We start from the raw sequence: 26,054 nt of genomic DNA, 5'->3' as shown, positions 1-26,054 counted from the left end.
TGTGGGTTCTAAAGGGCAACAAAGAAGCCTTTGGGTGGAGCATTCATGACATAAAGGGTTTGCACCATACCCTGTGCCCCAACAAAATCAATATTAGAGAGGGGTTTCCACCCAAATGGTTACCCCAAAGGAAGCTTAATCCCAACATGATGGAGGTGGTCAAAGGAAAGATAATTAAGTTGTTAGATATAGGCATTATCTATCCTATTTCTGATAGTCCTTAGGCTAGTCTTGCTTAATGTGTCCCTAAGAAGCGGGGCACCATTGTGATAGAAAATGAGCACCATGAGCTTATAGCTGTGAGAAAGACAATCGAGTGGCGGATGTGTGTTGACTATAAAAAACTTAATGAAGTCACCTAAGAATACCATTTTCCTTTTCCCTTTATTGACCAAATGCTCAAGAAGTTAGCTGGAAAAGCTTTTTGTTGTTGATTAGATGGATATTTTGGCTATTTGTGAATTCTAGTTGCTGAAAAGGACCAAGAAAAAACTATTTTTACATGTTCCTATGGAACTTTTGCATATACACGAATTCCATTTGGACTTTGCAATGCTCCTACTACTTTTCAAAGATGCATGATGTCTTTTTTATTTATTTAATTAAGTCTTGCATTGAAATTTTCATGGATGATTTTTCTATTTTTGGAACTTGTTTGTAGACATGCTTGCATAACTTGAATGTGATCTTAACAACATGTGGGGATACCATGTTGGTCTTGAACTAGGAAAAGTACCAATTCATGGTGAAGGAGTGCATTTTCTTGGGGCACAAGTTGTCTCATGTTGGCATAGAGGTTGATCATGCCAAGGCAGAGGTAGTTGCAAAATTGCCACCACAAAATTGTGTGAGAAATATGAGGAGCTTTTTGGGGCATTATGGATTCTATAGGAGGCTCATTAAGGACTTCTAAAAAATAGTCAAGCCCCTTAATGATTTGTTTGATAAGGATGTAAACTTTACATTTTTTGAGGAGTTCCTACGTACATTCAATATTCTTAAGGAAAGTCTAGTGAATGCTTCTCTGGTGACAACCCCTGACTGGTCACTACCTTTTGAGCTCGTGTGTGATGTCAGAGATACAATTGTGGGGGTGGTTTTGGGTCAAAGAACGGATGAGGAGTTTTATACCATATACTATGCTAGTAGAACCCTTGACGATGCCCAAAAGAACTACACCACGACCAAAAATAAGCTTTTAGCAGTTGTTTTTGCTTTTGATAAATTTAGGAATTACTTGGTTTTGTGTAAGGTTATTTGTTATACTGACCACTTTGCAATTAAGTATCTCATGTCTAAGAAAAATGCCAAACCTAGTTTAATCAGATGGATCCTCTTATTGCTAGAGTTTGAGCTGGAAATCAAAGATAAGAAAGGGTTTGAGAATTTGGTAGCTGACCATTTGTCAAGATTAGACCCCCTTAGTCATGCAACTAGCAGATAATGGAAGAATAAAGGAGACTTTTCCTGATGACATTATGAACTATTTGGCATGCAAGGTGTTTCCAATTGACATTAACTATCAAACCAAGAAGAGGCTTATGTGTGAGGCCAGGAAATATTTTTTGGATGATCCATACCTTTTCAAGGTATGTGGAGACAATTTGGTAAGACAATGAGGTACCTTGTATCCTTACTCATTGTCATTCTTTTGAGGCTGGAGGTCATTTAGGTCCTTCTAGGACTACCCATAAAGTACTCCAGTGTAGGTTCTTTTGGCCTACCATCCATGTGGATGCTCATGCATTTATAGCTACTTGTGATAGATGTCAATGCACTGAGGCCTTATCTAGGAAGATGGAAATGCCTTTAAATAACATGCTTGTTGTTGAGATGTTTGACGTGTGAGGGATAGACTTCATGGGTCTGTTCCCCAAATCTTTTGGTAATGAATACATACTTGTTGTTATGGATTACATGTCTAAGTTGGTGGAAGCAGTAACACTCCTCACTGATGATTCTCGGGTGGTGATAAAGTTTCTATAGAAAAATATTTTCACCAGATTTGGCACACCTAGAGCAATCATTAGTGATGGTGGTATCCATTTCTATAATAAGTTTTTTGATGACCTTTTGGCTAAATATGGGGTGACCACAAAGGTTATAACCCCATACCACCCACAAACTAGTGGCTAAGTAGAATTGTCCAATATGGAGTTGAAAAGGATTCTTGAAAAGACAATGAGTGCATCTAGGAAAGATTGGGAACTTAAGCTAGATTTTAGGCTTATAAGACAACTTTTAAAACTTCTATTGGTATGTCCTCATATAAACTTGTGTTTGGTAAACAATTTCCACTAGCCCGTGGAACTAGAGCATAGAGCTTGTTAGACACTGGATGATCCATCACTGGATGACCCAAACATCTCTTACGGTTTTGATGAAAACAAAGATATAAATTTATGTTAACCACTATGTTGCATATAAGTCAACATGTTTGATGACTAGAAACAACACCAGTAGAAACCTATCCACAAATGATAACTCGTCTACTGGAAGCATGAAACACTCGTCCAATGCATCCAAAAAACAAGTGAAATAAACATTTATTTGAATTATCTATTTATTCCATTTTATATGATTCAGTTTTAAAAAGGAACATATTTGCAAAATTAGCCCTCATTTCATTTTATATGATTCACGGTCATATTGAGTTATGAATGAAAAAATGGACAGTTATGATCCTATCAGATAAGAAACTCGTAGTATTCGCTTAATTCAGGAAACAAGGATCAATCTGCACAATAGTCATAATATTCAATTTCCAAGATACTCTCTGAAATTACAAGCGTCTCCCTACCTGTAAATACAACATCCAATATTGAAGAACTCTAACGAAACTGGCTTGACTTGTTTACTATAAAGCCAAGCTCAAGCTTTTTAAAAAGCCTTTTTAGATAAAAAAAAAAGGCCAAGTTCAAACCATAAAAAAAGCTTGTTAAGCTTCACAAGGCGGCTTGTTTAACTAATAATAATAATAATAATAATAATAATAATAATAATAATAATAATAATAATAATAATAATAATAATAACTTTATTTTATCAAATCTTATCTTATCCAGATTTTATTCTATCTAGATTTTATTTCGTCCAGATTTTATTTCATCTCATCTTATCTTATCTTATCTTGTTCAGATTTTATTTTATTTCGTTTATGGGCTTAGACTTAAAATAGATTTTAAAGCTTTGGGGCTGAGGACCTATATAACAACAGCAAGGTTTTAGTTTAGGGAGTTTTTTTTCGGAGAGGAGAATAATTCTAGGATTTTAGAATTCCAGTTTTTATTACTGTTCATGCACACTGTTCATGTAGAATAAAATTCATTTTCTGCAAATCATCTCTAATCCATACATTTTTTAATATTATGCTCTTTTTATTTTCTTTTGATATACTTTGTGCTTTAACGACTTGAATTCAATATGATTTTGTTTATCAATTATTTTTGGATTTGTACATTACTTATACGAAATTTTATAAGTTTTTTTTTAGTTAGTATTTCACTAGGTTTTAAAATAATTAATTAATCAAAGACGTCTTTAAGCAGACTTTTAAATAGGCTTGTGGGCCAAGCTAGGCTTTTATATAAGCCGAGTCGAGCCTTAAAAAAAAGCCTATGATAGGTAATGAGCCAAGCTCAAGCCTTACGTATTCAACTCAGGCCGAGCTCAAGCCTAGTAAAGCTTGGCTTGGCTTGACTCATTTCCACCCCGTTTACATAGAAAGAAAAAGAGTCATAAATTAAGAAACGAGAGAAAAGAAGAACAAATGTTGAGAAAAACATTGAGCCTAAGATAGTTCATCCTTCGTGTATACAAAGTATCAGTGAGTGATAAGAACCTTATTGTAAATCCACTCTTTGAGAGTTGTAAAGAATCTTTTATTCTACATCAAACCTTTATTTGTGAAAGCCAAGAGTGTCGTAGTGACAAAATAATACTTGGGTGTTCTTAGATTCAGGGAGAGTCTAAGGGGTGTGCCATAAGTGGCCTTGAGAATACTTGCAAGCTAGAAGTGGCAGGGAAGAATACTTGTTGTAATCAAAGTTGATTAGTGGAATCCTTTATTGGTTGGTAAAGGAGATCTAGACGTAACTTAGGTTGAGTGAACCAGTATAAAAAAGTATTTTAACTGTTCTTCATTAGCTTATTACAATATTTCATTGTCCATTACCGTCACACTTTGCTCACAAGCTTTTTCATTAAAAACAAGTTTTCCAACTCACTGGACGAGGGCTTTACAAACTTATTTATTATAACATCTTCCATTTCAAAAAGGTTTTATATTTTGACTAACACACTGTTCACCCCCCTTTAGTGTGATTTTTGGTATTTTAGAGCCTTTTGGGCTCTTAAGTTTCTCAACTTTGATCCTGAGCTTGCAGCTAAGAACAGGTTGATGTAGTTGAATGAATTGGATGAGTTTAGACTTACACCTTATGAGAATACCATGATCTATAAGGAGAAAACAAAGAGATGGTATAATGCTAGGGTAAGACAAAGAACATTCCAAGTAGGGGAAAAGGTATTGGTATATGTTAGAACTGGACAATCCAGCACAAGATGATCCATTCATTTCCTTTGGTTTTGATGAATAACAATAATATAAATTTATCTTTACAAATGATTTACACATAAGAGTACAAGATACATTATATGCAAGCATTATGGTAATAACTTCCTATACTTCAAGCCTCGTTTATGATTGGTGTTCACTCTATAATTAAGTACTAATGTTTTATCCTACATCCAATGCACTACTAATTGAACAAACGTTGAAAACTAGTGGATCACCTGCTATGCTTTTATCATGTGTCCAAAAGGACTCTTAAACCCTTGCATAAATATTTATATCCTTTATAAGTATAGTCCAATATCAAATGGATTTGTTCATACTATAATTTGTCTACTTTAGATTGTTCTTTATTACTTGATTTAAACTAACATTTTTGAATCTAGCATGATTGAGACATATTTTGAAGGGATCTATTCAAGATCAATCTACTATTGGAATCGTGAAGAGCTTGCCTTATTAAAAAAGATTTGTACCTCCAACTGTCAATATGCCATAAAGACTGACAACGATCAAATATTGAATGCGCTTATCCCTGAGAAGATTTGCTCCTCCAATATAAAAAGGAACTCTTTTCGACATCCAGGGGTGACGAAAAACAAGTGAAAGTGATTAAGTCAAGAACTTAAAGAGAAAATGATATTAATTTAAGAGAAACACTAAGCTTTGAGAGTTTGATTCTTTGCCTAGCAAAATTCAGTTTTGAGATTACAATTTTCATTGTAAACGCACTCTGTGAGTGTTGGAATCTCTGATTCTATTTCAAACAGTTGTTTGAGAAAGCCAGGAATGGCTTAGTGATAAAGTAATACCTGGGTGTCTTAAATTTAGGTGGAGTCTAAGGGTTGTGCCAGTAGTGGTCTAGATAATACTTATAAGCTAAGAGTGGTAGGATAGAATACTTGTGGTAATCAATTTGATTAGTGAAATCCTTTAATGGTTAGTATAAAAGAACTAGACGTAGCTCAAGTTAAGTGAACCAATTTAAAACTGAGTAATACTACTACTCTCCTTAAGCTTGTCATAGTATTTTTAAGGCATATTACTGACACGTCTTTGCACACAAGTTTTTCATGAAAAACTTTTGTTTATAAATCATTGGACGAAAATTCTTTATTATTTGCAAAAAAATTACTTGTCACTAGACGATACTCCTTTAGCTTCATTGCAAAAGATTCCTAAAAGTTTATCCATAACACTATTCAACCCCCTTTCTTTCTAGTGTTATTTATTGTATTTCAGTGTACAATCCCCACTTACATTTGTTTCTTGGGAAGTTGAAGTCTAGATGGAGTGACCCTTTTGAAATAAACCAAGTATTTCCTTATGGAGTATTAGAACTGAAAAAGCACGATGGAGCCACTTTCAAGATGAATGCGCATAGAGTCAAAGTGTATCATGAGGGATTCCAACAGGTGCAAACCATTGTGCATCTCTCTAATCTTTGAGCAACTCAATCATCACACATCAAACTTATGACATTAAACAAGTGCTATCTGAGAGGCACCCGTGACTAGTATCCATTTAAATTATGTTTTATTGCATTAACTTTTTAATTTTTAAGTCAAACAACTTTCCAGTACTACGACAACGGTCAACTGACCATGGCCCAAGCATTCAATGCCATTGACAAGTACGGTCGTGGTCAACCCACCATAGCCTAGGCAATGTCATAGTCGAGTATGATCACTATCAACTAACCACAACCCAGTCATTTCACGTTGGTCAATCAAGTGCAGTCATGGTAACTCTGTTATGGTCGTGGTTAGTTATTGTAAAAGAAAAAACTAAAACTATAAATACCATATTGACAACACCCATAGCCACTTCACCCATGCTCTCTCTCTTTTGACCAACGTGACTTTTCTCATTACAGTTGTAGTCCTTTCATCTATCTTTTTTCCACTTTTCACTACAACCGTAGTCAACTTCACTATGGTTGAGGTGCTCTTCACTCACAACACCTCTTACTTGTCACTACGATTGTAGTCCTTTCACTACATTCGTGGTGCTCTTCATGCACAACATTCCTCATAAGTCACTATGGTCGTAGTCACTTCTTTCACAGGTCGTAGTCACTCCCATCACAGATTGTAGTGCCCTTTTTCCTGATTCTTTTTTTCTAACACTGACTTTCTTGTGTTTCTTTTTCTCTTCTTTTTTAATATTCTTCTCTTTCTAGCTATGTCAAGTGCAAGAAGCTCACGCCCGTTGGGAAAATGCCTACGTAACACCCACACCCGGCCACCAGCTTTTGATCCTTTGGTTCCATAGCCATCACCACCACACCTACATTTGGAACTAGAGAATTATAACACACCAGTTCCTCCTCCTTTCTTGGAGTGATGCTGGATCCTCGAGTCCTAGTTTTGGCTTTCTGAGACCTACCTAACAACCATCGATTGGTAAAGGGGCACTTCCATCTCCAATTATTTCTTCTAACATATCACAATGTAGTTCATCTCCACCTACCAGGAGTAGGACCCATTCAATAGAGATGAAGACTTAGACGTGGAAGAGATGAGGAGGAGGACCAGTTGGAGCCTCCTACCGAGCACATGGTTTCATTTTTTCTGCTTGGTAAGACAAAGGAAAAATGATGTTGTTGTTTACTCACAACATTGATTTTTCTAAAAATCAATGTTGGTGAGAAGAAAACAACATAGGTTTTTTTAACAACATCGGTTTTTAAACAACCGATGTTAACATTGATACTTTAATGTTGGTAGTTTCAACATTGATTAATAACCGATGATGTTTTTTTTGTAAAACAACATCGGTTTTTAAACAACCGATGTTAACGTTTATACTTTAACGTTAGTAGTTTCAACATTGGTTAATAACCAATATTAAAAGTCCTTAATAACCGATGTAAAAAACCTATTTTTTAGTAATGATGATTAACTAACGGAAGGACCAAAATATTTTATTCTGAAAAATAGGAAACTAAATGTCTTGATTTAGAAATAAGGAGACTAAAATCCCAGATTTGAAATTATAGGATGATCAAAATTACAATTTAGTGCAATAAAGAATAGCATGGCGTTTTTACTATAGTAAAAAAAATTAAACTTGTGAAAGTAAGATTTCCACTTTCTCTTATGAAAAAGTATTCACGAGAGACTAATTAAAAATTATTTTAGGGAAACATCCTTTCACATGAATATTATCTTTTAAAATGCATATTAAACATGAGAAACTAAGTTTCACAACTTGTGATTCTCGGCAAACCAAAAACTTCTCCCCCTTAATTCGAACAAAATCATTTCGAACATAAGCTACAATGTCGCCTTGTTCAACTCACACAGGCACACTTCTTCCGCCATGCCATAATAAAGCATGGCTTTGTAATAGGGTGTTCAAAACCGAACAAAACCTTTTGTAAACCGCCAATCCGATAAAAAAATCGAAAACCACTTAAATCGAAAACTGCAAAGACTAAAATTCTAAAAAATCACATATTTTTATGGTTTAGTTCGATTTTTGGATCTTGTTATAAAAAAACCAAACCAAACCAAACCGAAAAACCATGTCTTATAATTATTTTGATTTTTATTATGATAAATAATAATAAGTATTAAGTGATTTATTGCTTTTCCATTGCGTTATAATATATATTTTACTTTTATATGTTAAAAAAGTATTTACTAATATTATTAAAAAATAATGTTAAATACTCATTGATGTACAAATTATTATTACGTTATAAAAAGAGTTGATAATAACATTTTATATTAATGTTAAATAGAAGGAAAAGTAATAACTTTTAACTAAAATATGTTAAACAAGATTTAATGAAAATAAAATTTATTTTTAAAATAATATAACATATATAATAATTATGTTTAATTGATAAATTTAAATTATGATAATAAATTTTAAAAATAAAAAATTACAAAATCAAATCAAATTAAACTATACAAAATAATTTAATTTGATTCAAATTTGATGTTACATTTAAATTTAATCAAATTAGATTGTATTTTTATTTTATGTTTATTTCGAAACTTTTTTTTGTCTGAAAATCGACCACACCTTAAGCGAGAACCCCTACTTTTATAGCGTATAATAGTAGGCACTGTACTGAGTTCACAGCTTCGGCATGGTTTCTCTCAGTCTCTCGTCACACCAACTGTCTTCAAATCAGCGTTTCATTCCCATCTCCACCTTCAATTCCCACCTTAGGTGCATTTCTCTAGACTCCTTTCTCTCCTTTTCTTATTTATTTATTTTTCCTCATAACTGGTTTTGAAGGTTCAGGTACTTTTGCTCCGACCCCAAGAACAACCCCAAAACGCAAGACCCAGATCAAGAAACGCAAGCAAGCCAAAACCATCGCCAATCTCATCAATTCCAAACCTTTTTCAAATGGGTTGCTCTCTTCTCTCCTAATCACTATCTCCAAAACCACTGTTCTTCGAACACTTCGTCTCATCAAAGACCCTTCCAAGGCCCTTTGCTTCTTCAAATGGACCCAGCAAAAGGGTTTCTCCCACACACCCGAATCCTACTTCATCATGCTTGAAATCCTTGGTCGCGAGAGGAACCTCAATGTGGCCAGAAACTTCCTCTTTTCCATTGAGAAACACTCCAAGGGAACGGTCAAGCTCGAGGACAGGTTCTTCAATAGCCTCATTCGGAGTTACGCCGAAGCCGGCCTTTTCAAAGAGTCCATGAAGCTTTTTCAGACCATGAAATCCATTGCCGTGTCCCCCTCCGTGGTTACCTTCAACAACCTGTTGTCAATTTTGCTTAAAAGGGGTTGCACCAATATGGCCAAGGAGGTGTATGATGAAATGCTTCGCACGTATGGTGTTTCTCCGGACACTTGTACTTACAATGTTTTGATCATAGGGTTTTGCAAGAACTCCATGGTTGATGAAGGGTTTCGTTTTTTTAGAGAGATGGAGAGTTTTAATTGCGATGCGGATGTTGTTACGTATAACACACTTGTTGATGGTTTGTGTAGAGCGGGGAAGGTTAGAATTGCTCGGAATTTGGTGAATGGTATGGGCAAGAAATGTGAGGGTTTGAATCCTAATGTTGTTACTTATACGACTTTGATTCATGAGTATTGTATGAAGCAGGAAGTTGAGGAGGCATTGGTTGTTCTTGAAGAGATGACTAGCCGGGGCCTTAAGCCGAACATGACCTATAATACTTTGGTAAAAGGGCTTTGTGAGGCACACAAGTTGGACAAGATGAAAGATGTTTTGGAACGAATGAAAAGCGATGGAGGGTTCAGCCTAGATACATTTACTTTTAATACCATTATTCATTTGCATTGTTGTGCAGGAAACCTGGATGAAGCATTGAAGGTGTTTGAAAGCATGAAAAAATTTCGGATCCCTGCGGATTCAGCCTCGTACAGCACTTTGAAACGGAGTTTGTGTCAGAAATGGGACTATGATATGGTAGAGCAGTTGTTTGATGAGTTATTTGAAAAGGAAATCTTGTTAAGCAAATTTGGCTCTAAGCCGCTTGCAGCCTCTTATAATCCTATATTTGAGTCTTTGTGTGAACATGGGAACACTAAGAAGGCTGAGAGGGTGATAAGATAGCTCATGAAAAGGGGTACACAAGATCCCCAATCATACACCACAGTGATTATGGGGTATTGTAAAGAAGGTGCATACGAAAGTGGATATGAGCTTTTGATGTGGATGCTAAGAAGAGACTTTCTTCTAGATATTGAGATATATGATTATTTGATTGATGGTTTTCTTCAGAAGGATAAGCCTCTGCTTGCAAAGGAGACACTAGAGAAAATGCTCAAGAGCTCCTATCAGCCTAAAACATCTACCTGGCATTCTGTTTTGGCAAAACTTTTGGAAAAGGGTTGTGCTCATGAGTCTTCCTGTGTTATTGTTATGATGCTGGAGAAAAATGTTAGACATAATATAAACCTATCAACTGAGAGTTTACAGCTACTTTTTGAACGTGGATAGCATGAAAGAGCATTTGAGATTATTAATTTGCTTTATAAGAATGGGTATTGTGTTAAAATAGAAGAAGTGGCTCAGTTTCTCCTTAAAAGAGGAAAACTGTCAGAAGCATGCAAATTGTTGATTTTTAGTTTGGAAAATCACCAGAATGTTGATATTGATTTGTGTAATGCAACTATTTTGAATCTTTGTAAAATTAACAAGGTTTCAGAAGCATTTAGTTTATGCTATGAATTAGTGGAGAACGGTTTACATCAGGAATTGACATGTCTACATGATCTGATAGTTGCTTTAGAGGAAGGGGGAAAAAGAGAGGAAGCTGCATTTATATCAAAGAGATTGCCAAGACTGGATAACTTAAATGGATCTATGCCGAATCATAGCACCAAGAAGTTCAGGCCTATTAAAGCGTGAGTCATTGAAAGTAAAAATCATAAGCTTCTACGGGTTGAAGATGATCGTTATTTCATTAAGTAGAATATTTTGTTCGACATATAAACTAAAGTGATTGGATACATTCAACAGATTAGGAAGCTAGAATGTCATGAAAAGAGGTAAGGGACCCATCAGCTGCTGCAATCAGGATCTGAGTCAATGTAGATCGGGGAAGCTCTTGTTCAGAATTAGACGAGCTCTATGTCTAAATGGTGAGTTAACTGGGATTATTCTTTAAATCTTTTGTTTCCTAGACTATCATCAAAGGCTAATTAAATATTAAATATTAGTAAATGGTGACTCAATTTGGAACAATTCCTAAAATATTTATATATTTTTCCTCTATTAAAAATATAAATTTAGTCCTTATAAATATTACTTCAAGAACAAATGTTTGACCTTTTTATATGCTTGCTTGTTGCCTTGTTGGTAATACGGAAGTTTAGTTTCTATTCCAGAAATAGAACTCATACCTTTATGTTTATTCTTTGTTTTTTATTTTTTTTTCTTTTTCTGTGGTTAAGGATTTGGAAAACTGGTAAGGAAGATTGTTTGCATTGTGCTCTTTTTTCATTGAAAACTAGTTCCAATTTAATCAACTTTCCATAGTCTAACTTTTAACTCAATGCATTATATGCTAAAAATATTACTTCAAGATCAAATGTTTGAATAATCAGAATATACTTTAGTCCTTAAGAACCAGGGGCTTCTAGGATCTAACAACATGATAATAGGGGCCATCTTTTGCATTAAAAATATTGGAAGCAAGTCTATTTTAAGCAGATTGTTTGACTGTTGGAAGCAAGTTTATTTTAAGGTCTATAGACTGTTAGATACCTCAGTTTCCGATACTTGAAAGATTAATTTGAATATTATTATAATTTTGTTTTTCAAAGAGTGAACACAAGACTTATTTATAAGCTGTCAGCTACCAAATTAAGGAAAGAAATAAAATAGAACAAAAGCTGTACAAATAAAAGAAATCAAATATGTGCTAATTATGGAATGTATCACAACACTCCCCCTCAAGCTGAAGCTGTGGAATAAGATGCATTATGGAGACACACTCAACAAAGTACATAAGATTGAGGCAGAGTTAAATAGCTTGGAAGATGCAAGTTCTACTAGACAGCTGAGTACTCAAGAGCTGGAGACCCGCAAGAAATTGCAGGAGGAATTATGGGCAGCAGCATGTTCCCACGAGTCCTTGATGCGACAAAAGGCAAGAGTGAGATGGATTAAAGAAGGGGATTGAAACTCACGCTACTTTCACTTGTTAATGAATGCTAGACGTTCAAATAACGCAGTTAAAGGAATAATGGCTAATGGCTTATGGGTAGATGACCCTAGAAGAGTGAAAGAGGAAATCTACACATTTTTTGAGAACAGATTCACTGAACCTGAACAACACAGGCCAATCTTAGATGGAACCAGATTTTGTGGGATAGATTAGCAACAAAATGACATGTTGGTGGCAAGCTTCACAGAGGAAGAAATAAAAGCGGCTGTTTGGAACTGCGGAAGCGAAAAAAACCTGGGACCGGATGGTCTAAATTTCAAATTTATTAAACAATTTTGGGAGTTGTTAAAGCCTGAATTCAGCCGGTTCATTGCTGAATTTCATGCCAATGGGGTATTTACGAGGGGGACCAATGCATCTTTCATTGCCTTGATCCCAAAGGTGAAGGATCCACTTCATATTAATGAATACAGACCTATCTCATTAATAGGCTGTGTTTACAAGATTGTGGCTAAACTCTTAGCACATAGGCTGAAGAAGGTGTTGCCAAACATAATTGATGAGAGGCAATCAACTTTTATCTCTGGAAGACAGCTGCTGCACAACGTTCTGATTGCCAACGAGGCAGTGGAGGAAGCAAAAAGGCGGAACAAGCCATGCCTCGTGTTTAAAGTGGACTACAAAAAAGCTTATGACTCGGTCTCGTGGAACTTCTTATCATATATGATGAAGAGGCTAGGATTCTGCTTTAAGTGGATGGATAGAGGGTTGTCTCAAATCAGCCTCCATGTCTATCCTTGTCAAAGGCAGCCCTACAAATGAATTTTATCCCCATAGAGGCCTCCGACAAGGTGACCCTCTAGCGCCTTCACTTTTCAACATTGTGGCAGAAGGCCTAACCGGACTAATGAGAGAAGCATTGGACAAGAGCCTCTACAGTAGTTTCATGGTGGGAAAAAACAAGATACCAGTCAACATATTATAATATGCTGACGACACCATTTTCCTTGGTGAAGCCACTATGCAGAATGTGAAGACTATAAAATCCATGTTGAGAGTTTTTGAACTTGCGTCCGGTTTAAAGATAAATTTTGCAAAGAGCAGTTTTGGGGCAATAGGTAAACCTGATCATTGGCAAAAGGAAGTGGCTGAATACCTCAATTGCAGAAATCTGACCTTGCCATTCTTATACTTGGGTATCCCCATTGGGGATAATCCAAGACGTAGTGAGTTTTGGGATTCCATAATCAGAAAGTGAGAGAAAACTAGCTCCTTGGAAACACAGACATATATCCTACGGGGGGAGAGTGACTCTCATTAATTTTGTTCTAACCGCACTTCCCATTTATTTTCTCTTTTTTTTCGGGGTTCCTTCAAAAGTAATAATCAAATTGGAAGCTATTCAATGGAAATTTTTATGGAGTGGAGCACATGAGCAGAGGAAGATTGCATGGGTTGACTAGAAAATGGTATGCCTACAAAAGGATAAAGGTGGGCTGGGAATCAAAGACATAAGAACTTTCAATGCAGCTTTGTTGGGGAAGTGGAGGTGGGAACTCTTCCACAAACAGAACGAATCATGGGCCAAAGTGATTGACTCAAAATATGGTGGATGGAGGTCATTGGAGGATGGAAGAACAGGTACTCATGACTCAATATGGTGGAAGGACCTAGTCTCAATTCACAACCACCAGCAAAATAGTGCCTTTAAAAAGGAAACATCTTGGAAGGTGGGCGGTGGTCAGAAATTTAGGTTTTGGGAAGATCCATGGACAGCTGATGAAATGCCACTAATGGACAAATATCCTAGGATGTATCATATCTCATGCCAACAAAAGCAATTGATCATGCAGATGGGGAGTAGTACGGATAATGGGTGGGAATAGAAGCTTACTTGGAGGAGGTCTCTATTTGATGCTGAAGTAGAAATGGCGGATAGTTTCTTAGGAGAAATTTCACAACAACAAGTGGACTCAAGCAGGGAAGACACCTGGATTTGGAAGCCTGAAACATGTGGTTATTACTCAACAAAAAGTGGGTATAACTTGATATGGGATGAAACAATGGGAGCAAGTCTGAATTCTGACTTTCAGGATTTATGTAAACTCAAAATTCCAGCAAAGGCTGCCGTGTTTGTTTGGAGGCTCATCCGAGATAGAGTACCTACAAAGAAGAATCTTAGTAGAAGGCAGGTGGTAATGACTGGCGTGCCGTGCCCGTTTTGCAGAAACAGAGAGGAGGAGGCTGCACATTTATTTTTCACTTGCAGCAATATCCTTCCTCTATGGTGGGAGACAATGGCCTGGATAAAGTTATCAACAACAATGCCCCAACACCCTAGGGATCATTACTTGCAGCATGGACACGGGGTTGCCGGAAGGAAAATGTCGACAAGGTGGAAGTGCTGGTGGATTGCATTAACATACACAATCTGGCAGCACAAAAATAAAATAGTCTTCCAAAATGCTACTTTTGATGGAACTAAACTGATGGATGATGCGGTTCTTTTGATCTGGACATGGATCAAAACCATGGAGAAGGACTTTGGAATGCATTTTAATCAATGGTCATCGAATCTCAAAGATGGGTTTAGAAGCTAGGAGGGATTGGGTGTGGATGGTTTATGTAATATATTATAATGTCTCTAGCTAGGTCCAGCTCAAATGATGGAACATGGCTGGCTGCATAACTACATATATGTATCTCTAGTACTATTTCAATTTATAATATATATATATATATATATATATATATATATATATATAAGTGCTGAGCAAAAAAAAAAGCTGGTGAATGTATATTTATCATTCCCAACTTGCAAGTAAGGTCTTGAAGTTGCTCCGTGGGAAGTCCCTTGGTGAACATATCTGCCTACTGAAGCTTTGAAGGGATGTATTTAGTGGCTATAAGACCATTGTCCAATTTCTCCTTAATGAAATGTTGATCAATCTCTATGTGCTTTGTTCGATCATGTTGAACTGGATTGTGTGCAATGTTGATGGCGAACTTATTATCACAAACCAATCCCATAGGAGCTTCATATTTTATTTTGAGGTCATCAAGTATGATCTTCATCCATAACAACTCACAAACACCTTGAACCATAGCTCTGAATTTTGCTTCTGCACTTGATCTTGCAACCACATTTTGCTTCTTACTCCTCCATGTCACCCAAGAACATGCAATATCCTGTGGTAGATCTCCTATCAACAATTGATCCTGCATAGTCAGCATCAGTATATACTTTCATGGATAAATTTACTCCTTTTTAAACAACAACCCCTTTCCTGGAGAAGACTTTAAGTATTGAATGATCTTATTTACTGCCTACAAATGTCTCTCTCTCAGGTCATGCATGAATTGACTAACCACACTAACTGCATAGGCTATATCAGACCTGGCGTGGGATAAGTAGATAATTTTTCCCACAAGTCTTTGGTACTGTGTCTTCTCTACCTTTGGGCTTTCTTCATCATTTCCAATCCTGTGATTTTGCTTTATGGGCGCTCCAATGGTTTTACAACCCAACTTGCCAACTTCTTTGACTTGATCAAGTAGATATTTTCTCTAAGAAATGAAGATACCCTGCCTAGAGTATGCAACCTCTATTCGAGGAAGTACTTTAGCTTTCCGAGATCCTTCATCTCAAATTGGGCAGCTAACCTCTCCCTCAAGGTTTGTTTTTCAAGCTCATCATCGCCTGCAATAAGTATATCATCGACATAGACCAAGAGCAAAGTAAGTTTTGCATCTTGGGAGTGTTTTGTAGAGTATGGTCACCTTGGCTTTGCTTGTACCCCAAAGATTAGCTTGAGTGAACCTACCAAACCAAGCCTGAGGAGACTACTTGAGACCATATAGGACCTTTTTTAGTTTGCAAACTTTATTTCCTCCATTAGTGGCACCATATCCAGGTGGAATCTCCATGTAAGAAGACATTTTTAACATCAAATTGATGCATCTCCCAACCAAAGTGCGCTGCTAAGGAGATGATGATCCTAATTGTATTCATTTTTGCCATTGTTGCGAATGTCTCCTCATAATTGATTCCATAGGTTTGGGTGTATCCCTTTGCATCCAACCTCGCCTTATACCGATCCAATGTGCCATCTGCCTGATATTTAACTATATATATACACCTACAACCCATTGCCTTTTTGTCTTTTGGTCTCTCTGCAATCTCCCAAGTCTCATTCCTTTCCAATGCACTCATTTCTTCATTCATGGCTCGAACCCAGTTCTCATCCTTTAAGGCTTCTTGTATTGATGTAGGGATTCTGATAGAATCAATAGTTGAAATAAAACTCTGGTACTGTAGAGAAATATTTTTAGTATACACAAATTGCGATATAGGATATTTGGCACAAGATCTTTTTCCTTTTCTTAAGGAAATTGGCAAATCATCTAGGTTAGATTCACAAGAGGCATCTAAGGTGTCCTCAAGAGTATGGGTTCTTACCTCCGGTTCGGATGATTGAAATTGTTGTTGGACTAGGTCGGGTTTTTTTCTTCGTTGGTACTAGTTCCCAAAGCATTTGTCCTCCTTATGTTGAACTGGTGATGATGCTAGTTCAAGGTCTTTGTCATCCTCTGTAGGAGTGGAATCCTGTAACAAGGGAAAACATGACAACTTGGGAATCTCAGCTTCTAGACTATTCTTCCCTTGAAGTGGAGGACTAGTGAAGAAAGACTGTTTCATGGAAAGTGACATCTTTGAAAACATAGACACGACAACTTTGAGGGTGATAACATTTGTACCCCTTTTTGTTTGAGGCATAACCTATGAAAACACATTTGATAGCCCGAGGATCTAACTTTCCCCAATGGGGACCATGAACTTGAACAAAGACAGAGAGACACGACTCTGAAGACTGGTCATAATGGGAACAAATGGATAAAATGTGGTCATGAGTTGACTAGGACTAACACCATTTAAAACACGAGAAGGTAACCTATTTATCAAGTAAGTAGCGGTTAGAATAGCTTCCCCCAGTAAGACTTAGGAACAGTAGGAAGAGTAAAGCTCTGACAACCTCAAGGAGATGTCGATTTTTCCTTTCTGCAACCCCCCCCCCCCCCCATTTTGTTGAGGGGTGTCCACACAAGTTAACTCATGAACAACACCGTTATCTTTGAGAAAATTGGAAAGGTTTTGATTCGCATACTCTTTCCCATTATCAGAACACAATCTTTTAATTGGGCTCCCAAATTGTGTTTGAATTATACGGTAAACGTGTACAAACAATTGGAAAACTTCAGATTTGTCTTTCATGAGAAATATGCAGGTAACCTGAGTGCAGTCATCAATAAAAGAAACAAACCACTTGGCACTGGAAATATTACTGATAGGTACAGGTCCCCACACATTTGAATGAACAAGATCAAAAGGTTTAAAACTTTTATTAGTACTAGGAAGAAAAGTTTTCGATGGTGTTTAGCAAACTCACAAACATCCAATGAAAAGACTTGACTGACCTTTTTGTAAACAAAAAAGGAAATAAAGACTTAAGGACACTAAACGGAGGATGACCCAAATGCTTGTACTGAAGCCATAACCAAGGTTCTGAACTTGTTTGATGATTGGAAGTGAGAGCCTTTTGTTTGGTACATTCTTTATTGTCCTCATGTTGCAAGTAGTATAACCCGCCCTACTCTTTAGCAATTCCAATTGCCCTCCCCGTGGCAAGATCCTAGAAAACACAATAGGAGTTTGTTCAAATGAAGGGAAGATTGAAGTTGAATGTTACCACAACCAGTAATAGGGGTATGGGAACCATTAGCAATAGTGATGTGTTGCTAACTAGTTGGAAATGTGTAGGATGAAAAATAAGAAGAGTGAGGTATCATATGATCAGTAGCACCAAAGTCTATAATCCAGATATTTTCAGTACCAGAAACATTACAGGATAGGAAGCTAGAACTCTTACTAGCCATGGTTAGGGAACAAGAGCTAGATGTCTTCCTGCAAGGGTCTATAAAGGCTTGTAGACGTTCCAATGACGACGACGGAAGGTGGCTGACGGCGGAGGATGGCATCGAACGGTGACTAGTGGTATACACAGTGACTGGGCACTGAAACAGTATCAATTGCAGCAATGAAGGCTACCTGGAAGAATGCAGAAGCAGAGCCCCTTCAATCGGAGGCTTTGATACCAACTTGAAAGATAATAATCTGAATATTATTGTAATTTTGTCTTTCAAAGAGTGAATACAAGACTTATTTATAAGCTACCAGCGACCTAATTAAGGAAAGAAATAAAATTGAACTAAATCTATACAAATAAAAAAATCAAATCTGTACTAATTACAGAATAAAATCTGTGCTAATTATGGAATGCATCACAACACTGATGCAGAGTTGCAAAGCTTTCTTAATACTTTTTATGCTCTAATTGCAAAGCTTTCTTAATACTTTTTATGCTCTAATCTGCTGGTGTAATCAATCCTAGTTTTCATTTTTGGAGATAATAGAGTTTCAGCTTCTTGCCTTTTCCATGTGTTGTTTGAGATTTATACTAAAAGTCAGATTTGTAATGTAGCATCTTGACATGGTAAATTATGTTGCATTTATATGATATAAATAAAACTCAAATCAATTGTGGTGCAACAGTAGCCCATCAAGCATAATCAATGGTCCAAGCTCATAGGAATCTTAATAAACCTGTTAGAGAAGACAATCTTGTTTTCAGCTAATGTACCTGTTCATGTTGATTGATGTGATCAAGAAAGCTTAGGTGTTGCTCATGATTGTAAGTGTGTTTCGATGCAAAGAGGTTTATACATACACACACTCGCACAAAGTGGCAAGTAAAATAACCCTTTTGCCCCTATAGTGAAGTGAACTATTGATTGGTTAATGATTGTTTCTTTTATAATTATTATATACTAGTCCTCTTGTATCCCAACTCCCAACCTAAATGAACTAGTTTAGCTTGTTGTTTAGAAATTTTGGATAATAGCTCCTCTGCATTCCATGTTGGTTGAAACATATATGCTATCTGAAGCTGTTTGTGCTATTTTGGAAATGTATACTAAAATGATTGATTTCTAGAAGTTCTTAATTTGTATTTGAAAAATAGCATAGACTTCAATGTTTTAAAGTCTTAATCAAGGAATCTGTTACATGAGGTAAGTATCACATTCAAATCAAAATAAACCTAATTGAGATTGTAAACAACTTTCACTCTATTTCCTCACTTTACAAAACTTATTTTTGTCCCTGACTTTTGTAAAATAATGCAAAGTGTCATTCATTCACTTTAATCCTTTTCCATTACATTTTTTTCATTAATATTAAATACTAAAATGAGTGACATTTTGCAAAGTAAGGGAGAAAAGTGAAAGTTTTGTAAAGTCAGGGATTGAAATGAAAGACGCTTATAATCTCAACTCTCAAGGACTAAAATGGAGATTTACTCTTACTAACATTTATCACTTAAATGGAGCACGAAAATAGTTAAGATCTAGTGGTGGAGGATGAGGAGATGGCTGGAGTGAGAACAAGAAGATTCCAATGATAGAGACTTGGGTATTAACATTTTGGGTGCGTAAGTCCCATATGGGGTGTTTAGCAGAGTACTAGATCAATGAATCTCTCAATAAAGTTTGCTTATCAACCAAATATCAATGAATCCCTCAATGTGTCCGATAAATCAGAAAGGTTGACAAACCAGAATGATGAGAAAATGTAGCAAATTGTTGTTATCAACATCTCTTTCTCATACAAAACTTCCGTACCTTAAACATAGTGTCTTCTCTAGTATCTTCTAACCATAGAGTTTCATATTGTTTTGCCAGATTGTATGGACATTTCCATTAAGTCTATTCAAAAGATCCATCTTTTCCATGATTTTATTTTTTGAAAGTAGGTAGTGTTAGTTTTATGTAATACAAGACTCTGATTTTGCTTTTGCTAGGCTCTCTCACTTAATCTTATGTGTTATGGCTGATATTCAAGTTTTAATCAATTTATCTTTTCAAAATTAAAAAGAAATTAAAATATCTCATATTTTGTTGAAAGGTGACACTTACCAGTGCACCATCACTCTTTACCTGTGCCCTGTTGTTGTAACAAGTCATATTACCTGATTATGTTTTGTTTATTTTATTTCAGCAGCCACTGGTGCCAATGACTTAACTGACCTAGGAAAGGAACACCACAAGAATCTTCTTGACAAATCAGGGCAGCAACCTGCAAATTCCACAAGAGTAAGGCACATGATGGCGGCTCATGCAGATCTAATGGCATATGGTTGCAGCTTGCTCAGATCTGGGGATGTGTGGTGGATGCACACGAATCTGGATATCATAACAGAAATATTCCTGAGGATTCTTCATCGAAATGTTACTCCTGGTGAGTCTGACATCTATGATACTTTACTGATTCAAAAAGTCATGTAAAATTTGATGGATTTACCTTGAAATTGCAATTGGTCTGTCAATAGTGAGTTTGTCCACATTTTTCTAGGTTGGACTTCAGTCATAGGCCGTTCTCTGTTTTGCTCTGATGTATGAGATTGAGGCTTAGTTTGTTTAACTGAATATGCAGCGAATTCAATGTTTAACTGCGAACATGGACATCGAGGACCTCTATCTCTGTGTTGCTCTTCCGCAAACCCTGACAAACTCATTCTCTATGGTGAAAGCAAAGAGATTTGCTACACACGCAGATTTTGTGAACATGACAGTTTTCCTGAGGCTCATTCAAACAATATATTATTAATTGGAGATAATTTGTATGTGAAAGGGTGACTCAAGCGGTTAGGAGAGGATGTTGAATCTGAATGTATATGAAATTTTCACTAGGTTATCGTTAGACTAAAACATTAACATTTACTCTAGATCATCGTAAATCTGAAACATGCAATAGTCTAAGTACATACTTGGTTTGCAGTAGAAATTACGCAACACATTCCAATGTAATCCAACGGATAAAAGTAAAATAAAAGCAAGAATTTGATTCTTTTGCAAAAGTACTTTTCTATTGATTTCCAAACATGTACTAATTTTATTTTGTACTTTCAGAAACTTGACATGCATACATCTTATAAAAAGTCGGGTTAGTAAGGGGCTGTTTGATTTGGTTGTTTTTTATTTTCATTGCCACTTAAATAGAAAACGGTGATGAAAATGTGTTTGGTTGAATTTCTGAAAACATTTTCAGTGAAAATGAAAACAGGAAACAACCATAAAATGAAAACAATAAAAATCTCATTTTCAGTGTTTTCAATTGAGAACTGAAATCTCATTTCGGGTAAAATGAAATTGTGGTGGCAATGAATGTAATTTTAAGCAAATCTAAAAATACAAAAAGATAAGAAGTTAATATATCATAAATTTTCAGTATTTTTATTTCATGAAAACAGAAAACAAGAAGTCAAACCAAACATGTTTTCAGAATTTTAATCTTTTGAAAATGAAAACAGAAAATAAAAATGCAAACAAAACACACCCTAAATAATTTATGAAAAAGGTTGCTCTCTTGTGATAGTAAAAAAAAATTTGTCACGGGCTTAAATCTTAAAAACAGTCTATATTTCTAGAGGTAAGCTTGCAGGAGTAAAAACTCTACGTATTTAACCTCCTCAGATTATTTGGTTCGGTGGGAACCTTGTTTATTTAACTATCTTTTTTTATCTACAAGGTATCATCAATCCAGACTTTCAAAAAATTTATTTAAGAAAATTTAATTGTTTAAAATTTCATAGTAAGTGAAAATTCATTTTTATTTTTGCCCTTAACAATTTGAAATTGGATTAGAAAATAATTTAGAAAAGAAGGCACTGAATGAAGAAACTTCCTTTAACAGTTTAACTATGAGTGATTTGCATAAAAACTGTGTGCTTTGAAGTAAAGGACTCAAAGGAGCTAAATCTGGTCTCTAAAATGAACAAACATAAAAAAAAAAAAAGTGTAAATAATTTCAGATATTGATGAAAATATTAACCGTCAATATTACATGTGTAAATCATGAATGTGCTACTATCTCTTTGTAGGTGAGCTAAGGCCCACACATGAAAAAGTTAGGCATGAGTTGGTAAGTTCAACGAGTCATAATGATAAGTTTCAAAGAAGATGGAATTTTCTTCACAAGAGTTCCATGAAATTGATATTTGATAGCAAAAAAAAAAAAAAGCAACAAGAATCAAGAACTTAGAGTGAGGCATAATAAATTTCCCTGTATTGATATTCAGACAGTAATTTGCTACATCAAACTTTATTAATTGTTAAGGGAGATTTTAATTTTAAACCACAGAAAAAGAACACCATAGACTATTGAGTACATCCTTTGCTAGGACAATATGAAGACAAATTCATGTGTAAGATCAAAGGCTGCGCAGGAGAATGCCTTCAAAAGTAATTCCTGGACCAAATGCCAATCCCAAGCCCCATTCTTCTCCATCTTCTTTCAGATACTCCCTCATGTACTCCATGACATAGAATATAGTGTTGCTGCTAACATTCCCATAGTCCATTAGTGCCTTCCTACTGCACTCCAACTTGTCATTGCTCAATTTGAGTGTACTCTCAAGCCTGTTGAGAATTGCAGGCCCCCCAGGGTGAACAGCCCAGAACAAATCATTGAAGTCCTTGGCACTGCTTTTAGCCATGAGCTTCCTGCAGAACTCCTCAATGTTGTCTTCAATTTTCTGAGGAAGGTCCCTTCCAAGTTTGAAGTTTATGCCTTCTTCAGAGAGTCTCCCATCAATCACATTGTGTGTGTCAAGCAGGAACTTTTGGACAGCATAGCTCAACTCCATGAAGGGAGACTCTTGACCCATCACAGGGTTGGCTCCAATTATCACAGCTGCAGCACCATCACCAAAAAGTGCAGCCCCCACAAGATCATATGGCCTAGCTTTGTTGGGGGGTCTGAACCCAAGTATGGTGGTCTCAGAGGTAGTCAGCAGAACCCTACTACCAGGGTTGTTCTCTGCTATGTCCTTGGCAACTCTCAGGCCAGTGACACCACCATAGCAACCTAGAAAGTAGAGCATTACGCGACTGACATCGCTCCGAAGGCCAAGCTCATTCGCCAAGTAAAGGTCACCACCTGGTAGGCGGATTTCACTCGAGGAAACATAGACAATGTGGGTGATGTCTTGAGCAGGCCTTCCCCATTCCTTGATGCAACAAAGGCTGGCCTTTGTAGCCATCTCCACCACTGCTGGATTAGCTATTTCAAGCTTTTGCCTTATGGTTGGTGAGCCCTCTGTGGCCAATTCTGGGTACTTGTCAAGGATCTCCTTTGACATCACTGTGTACCTTGTCTTCACAGTGGTGTTCTTGCCTGACAAATGGAAAATGAAGGAAGAAAGTGTTGGCAGTTTAGATTAGTAATGTTTTTATATATAGTGATTCAAATTATGCACATATTTTTGTTAGTAGTTGCATGTAGGAGTGCCAAAGCACAAAAATCCAATTATCCTCTCAAGGTTTTGTTAAAGTTGCAAGGACCTGCAATTATAGTCACTGTGCGATGGCAAACAACATTGAAAAGACTTCCAAACCTTAATATTGCAAAAAATAGTCAACACATGAAGATGGTGTAACTGCCATGGTGGTCACAATGTGATAACAAACCACAATTAATTGTAAAGACTTCCAAAACCTTGATGTTGCCAGAAATTGTCAACAAAAGCAATTGATGTAACTACAATTTTGGTTGCAATGTGATAACAAACTACAATTGTTTTCATGATGCAATAATAGATATCTCCAAGACCTTAATAATACGGCTGCGGTTGCAGACCACAATTTGGGATTTTCTTTCACTAGTTAAAACATTGGTAGAACAATCACTAGGATCAACCTAGTGACGAGGGGTTTTGAGTAGTTTGCATAAGATCTTAAGTTCAAATTTTGTTGTTTTCATTGTTCACTAAAAAACATTGATAGAACCAATTTTAATAGTCACTTGGAAGAAAAGTAGAAGGGTTAATATTTTTTATGAAATAAGAAACTAAACAACTAATATTGCACTTACAAAGACGCTCTAATTTCTCCTTAATATATGCATCTTCACACTTAGTGTCACGAATGTAGCCCTCCACCAAACACTCCTGAGGGATGATTTGGCTAGGGAAGGCCTTGCCTATTGCAAGTATTGTGGCCTTCCCGGGAGTAGGGACACGCCTAGTAACTGCAGCAAGCTGCTTGGAGCTACCATTAGAATCACCTTGAGGCATCTTTATGAGGTTTAAGCAAATACTACTATTACTGTAGAGACAATGAATTAAAACTCACATGGAATTCAAAAGTTCTCGGGTTATTATAAATGAGAGCTTGGAATGTAGTGGAGAAGAGGTTGGTGTGAAGCAAGTCTAGCATGTTGTAAGAAACTATTACCTAGGTGGAGTTCGGTGACATTTCTATGTTCATGGTTTAGATGTGTGAGGGGTTTCACAAGTCAACAATCTTTTACTTTCTTAGTTTAGTAGCACCGAATCCATTTCTAATTTGCAACACTTTTTGGAATACTCACACCTTTAGAGTTATCGGTACTTTGGCTGTTTAGGGGAGGGATTGTTTTAGATTGGAAAAAACAAATTAAGACTAACATCAATTGCTTTATTCCACTATATTCAGATTTTAAAAGATTTGGGGTTAAAAATTATAACTTTTGTTTGTAAATAAAATTTTTAAATTGAATTTATAAGAACCGATTAAGAGTTTTCTTTTTTCAGGTCCTTTTCATGAAAAATCGCTTTGAGTTTGGAAAATTTAATTCAAAATAATTTCAATGTGTTTATTTAAACTTTTAAGAAAATCATCTTTTTAATTAGTTTGAGAAGTTTATAATTTTTTTATTAAAGTATTTTATAAAAATAAAAGGTATTTTTTTGTAAAATTATAAGCAAACAAAACATAACATCTACTTTTCATAAAATGTCTAAAAATATATTATATTTTATATATTCCTAAAATCACTTTTTTTAAAAAAAAATTAATCAAACAACTCTTATTTAGAATCAACTTTTACAGATAAAAAAAGTCCAAAAAAAAAATTAACTTCTCTAAAGCCTAATTTTAGTTGTAATCAATTTGAACTTCCCTGGAAGTTGACAACGGAAAACATTAGCACGAGATTACCGACTGCATTTTAACTCTGCTATGATTTTATAGCTACCCAAGGAAGCAAATAATATAAATGACGATGGTGTAGAGTTGATATAGCTTAATTAATAATTTTAAGTTAATTTCACTTCTGGGATAATGCTGCGTTTAGAGGTGGTCATGGATCCAGATGAATCTAATAACCTAAGAATCCAAATCAATACGATCTAAAATTTTTGGATTGCTTCGGATCATTAGTTTGAATTGAATTGAAAAAAAAAAAAATATAAATCTGACTAGTTCGGTTCAAGTCTTTAATTTTAAATACGAGAAGTTAATCCTATCTAATCCAATTTCCTTAATTACTTAATATGTTTTATTTTTTGTATTTTTATTAGAATAAATTACACTACATCCTTATGTTTAAGGATTATTACACTTACACCCCTGCTTAAAATACATTTCTTTTGTCTCTCCTAAACATCATTGTTACCAACATGTGTTAAATTTAAAGTGAAATGTTAAAAAAGTCCTTGTCACTTAAGCCACCCTCAGAAGCGCTAGTGTTTGCTCTCTCAAACACACAGTTACACTCGAATGGTGCTTCCAAAACCTCCTTTTTCCTCCACCACCTCGCCAATCCTTAACCTCACCACCATGTTATTCCTCCCTTAACCAATTCTCGGCCTTCTTCATCGTCCATGCACCTATCACTTACGACGACAATGCCCACCAGTCTGACACTCAAAGATCTCCTTGTTGAATACGATGATGAGCTTCACGAGGTGATATCACTAGCAGATCG

General features: G+C 35.9%; 3 protein-coding genes and 1 pseudogene across 3 annotated transcripts; 3 read left to right on the top strand and 1 right to left on the bottom strand.

Annotated features, from left to right (window-relative positions):
• Positions 1-742: 742 nt before the first annotated feature.
• LOC114410730 lies at positions 743-21,165 on the top strand (annotated as a pseudogene).
• On the top strand, positions 13,660-14,079 carry LOC114410654 (uncharacterized mitochondrial protein AtMg00310-like). The gene has a single exon (XM_028374628.1). The coding sequence runs from the start codon at positions 13,660-13,662 to the stop codon at positions 14,077-14,079; it is 420 nt and encodes a 139-aa protein (XP_028230429.1).
• Positions 14,122-14,793, top strand: LOC114410580. Its single transcript, XM_028374568.1, has one exon. The coding sequence runs from the start codon at positions 14,122-14,124 to the stop codon at positions 14,791-14,793; it is 672 nt and encodes a 223-aa protein (XP_028230369.1).
• A 1,207-nt stretch (positions 21,166-22,372) lies between the features above and the next one.
• Positions 22,373-24,424, bottom strand: LOC114404280 (type III polyketide synthase A-like). The gene is made up of 2 exons (XM_028367329.1): positions 24,180-24,424; positions 22,373-23,483 (listed from the first exon to the last, which is right to left on the bottom strand). The coding sequence occupies exons 1-2, from the start codon at positions 24,379-24,381 to the stop codon at positions 22,519-22,521; spliced, it is 1,167 nt and encodes a 388-aa protein (XP_028223130.1). The 5' UTR covers positions 24,382-24,424; the 3' UTR covers positions 22,373-22,518.
• Between the last annotated feature and the right edge of the window lie 1,630 nt (positions 24,425-26,054).

Source organism: Glycine soja, chromosome 1, assembly GCF_004193775.1.
Source record: "Glycine soja cultivar W05 chromosome 1, ASM419377v2, whole genome shotgun sequence".
In the NCBI taxonomy this organism is placed as follows: domain Eukaryota; kingdom Viridiplantae; phylum Streptophyta; class Magnoliopsida; order Fabales; family Fabaceae; genus Glycine; species Glycine soja.
This window is presented reverse-complemented; position numbering and strand designations above follow the sequence as displayed.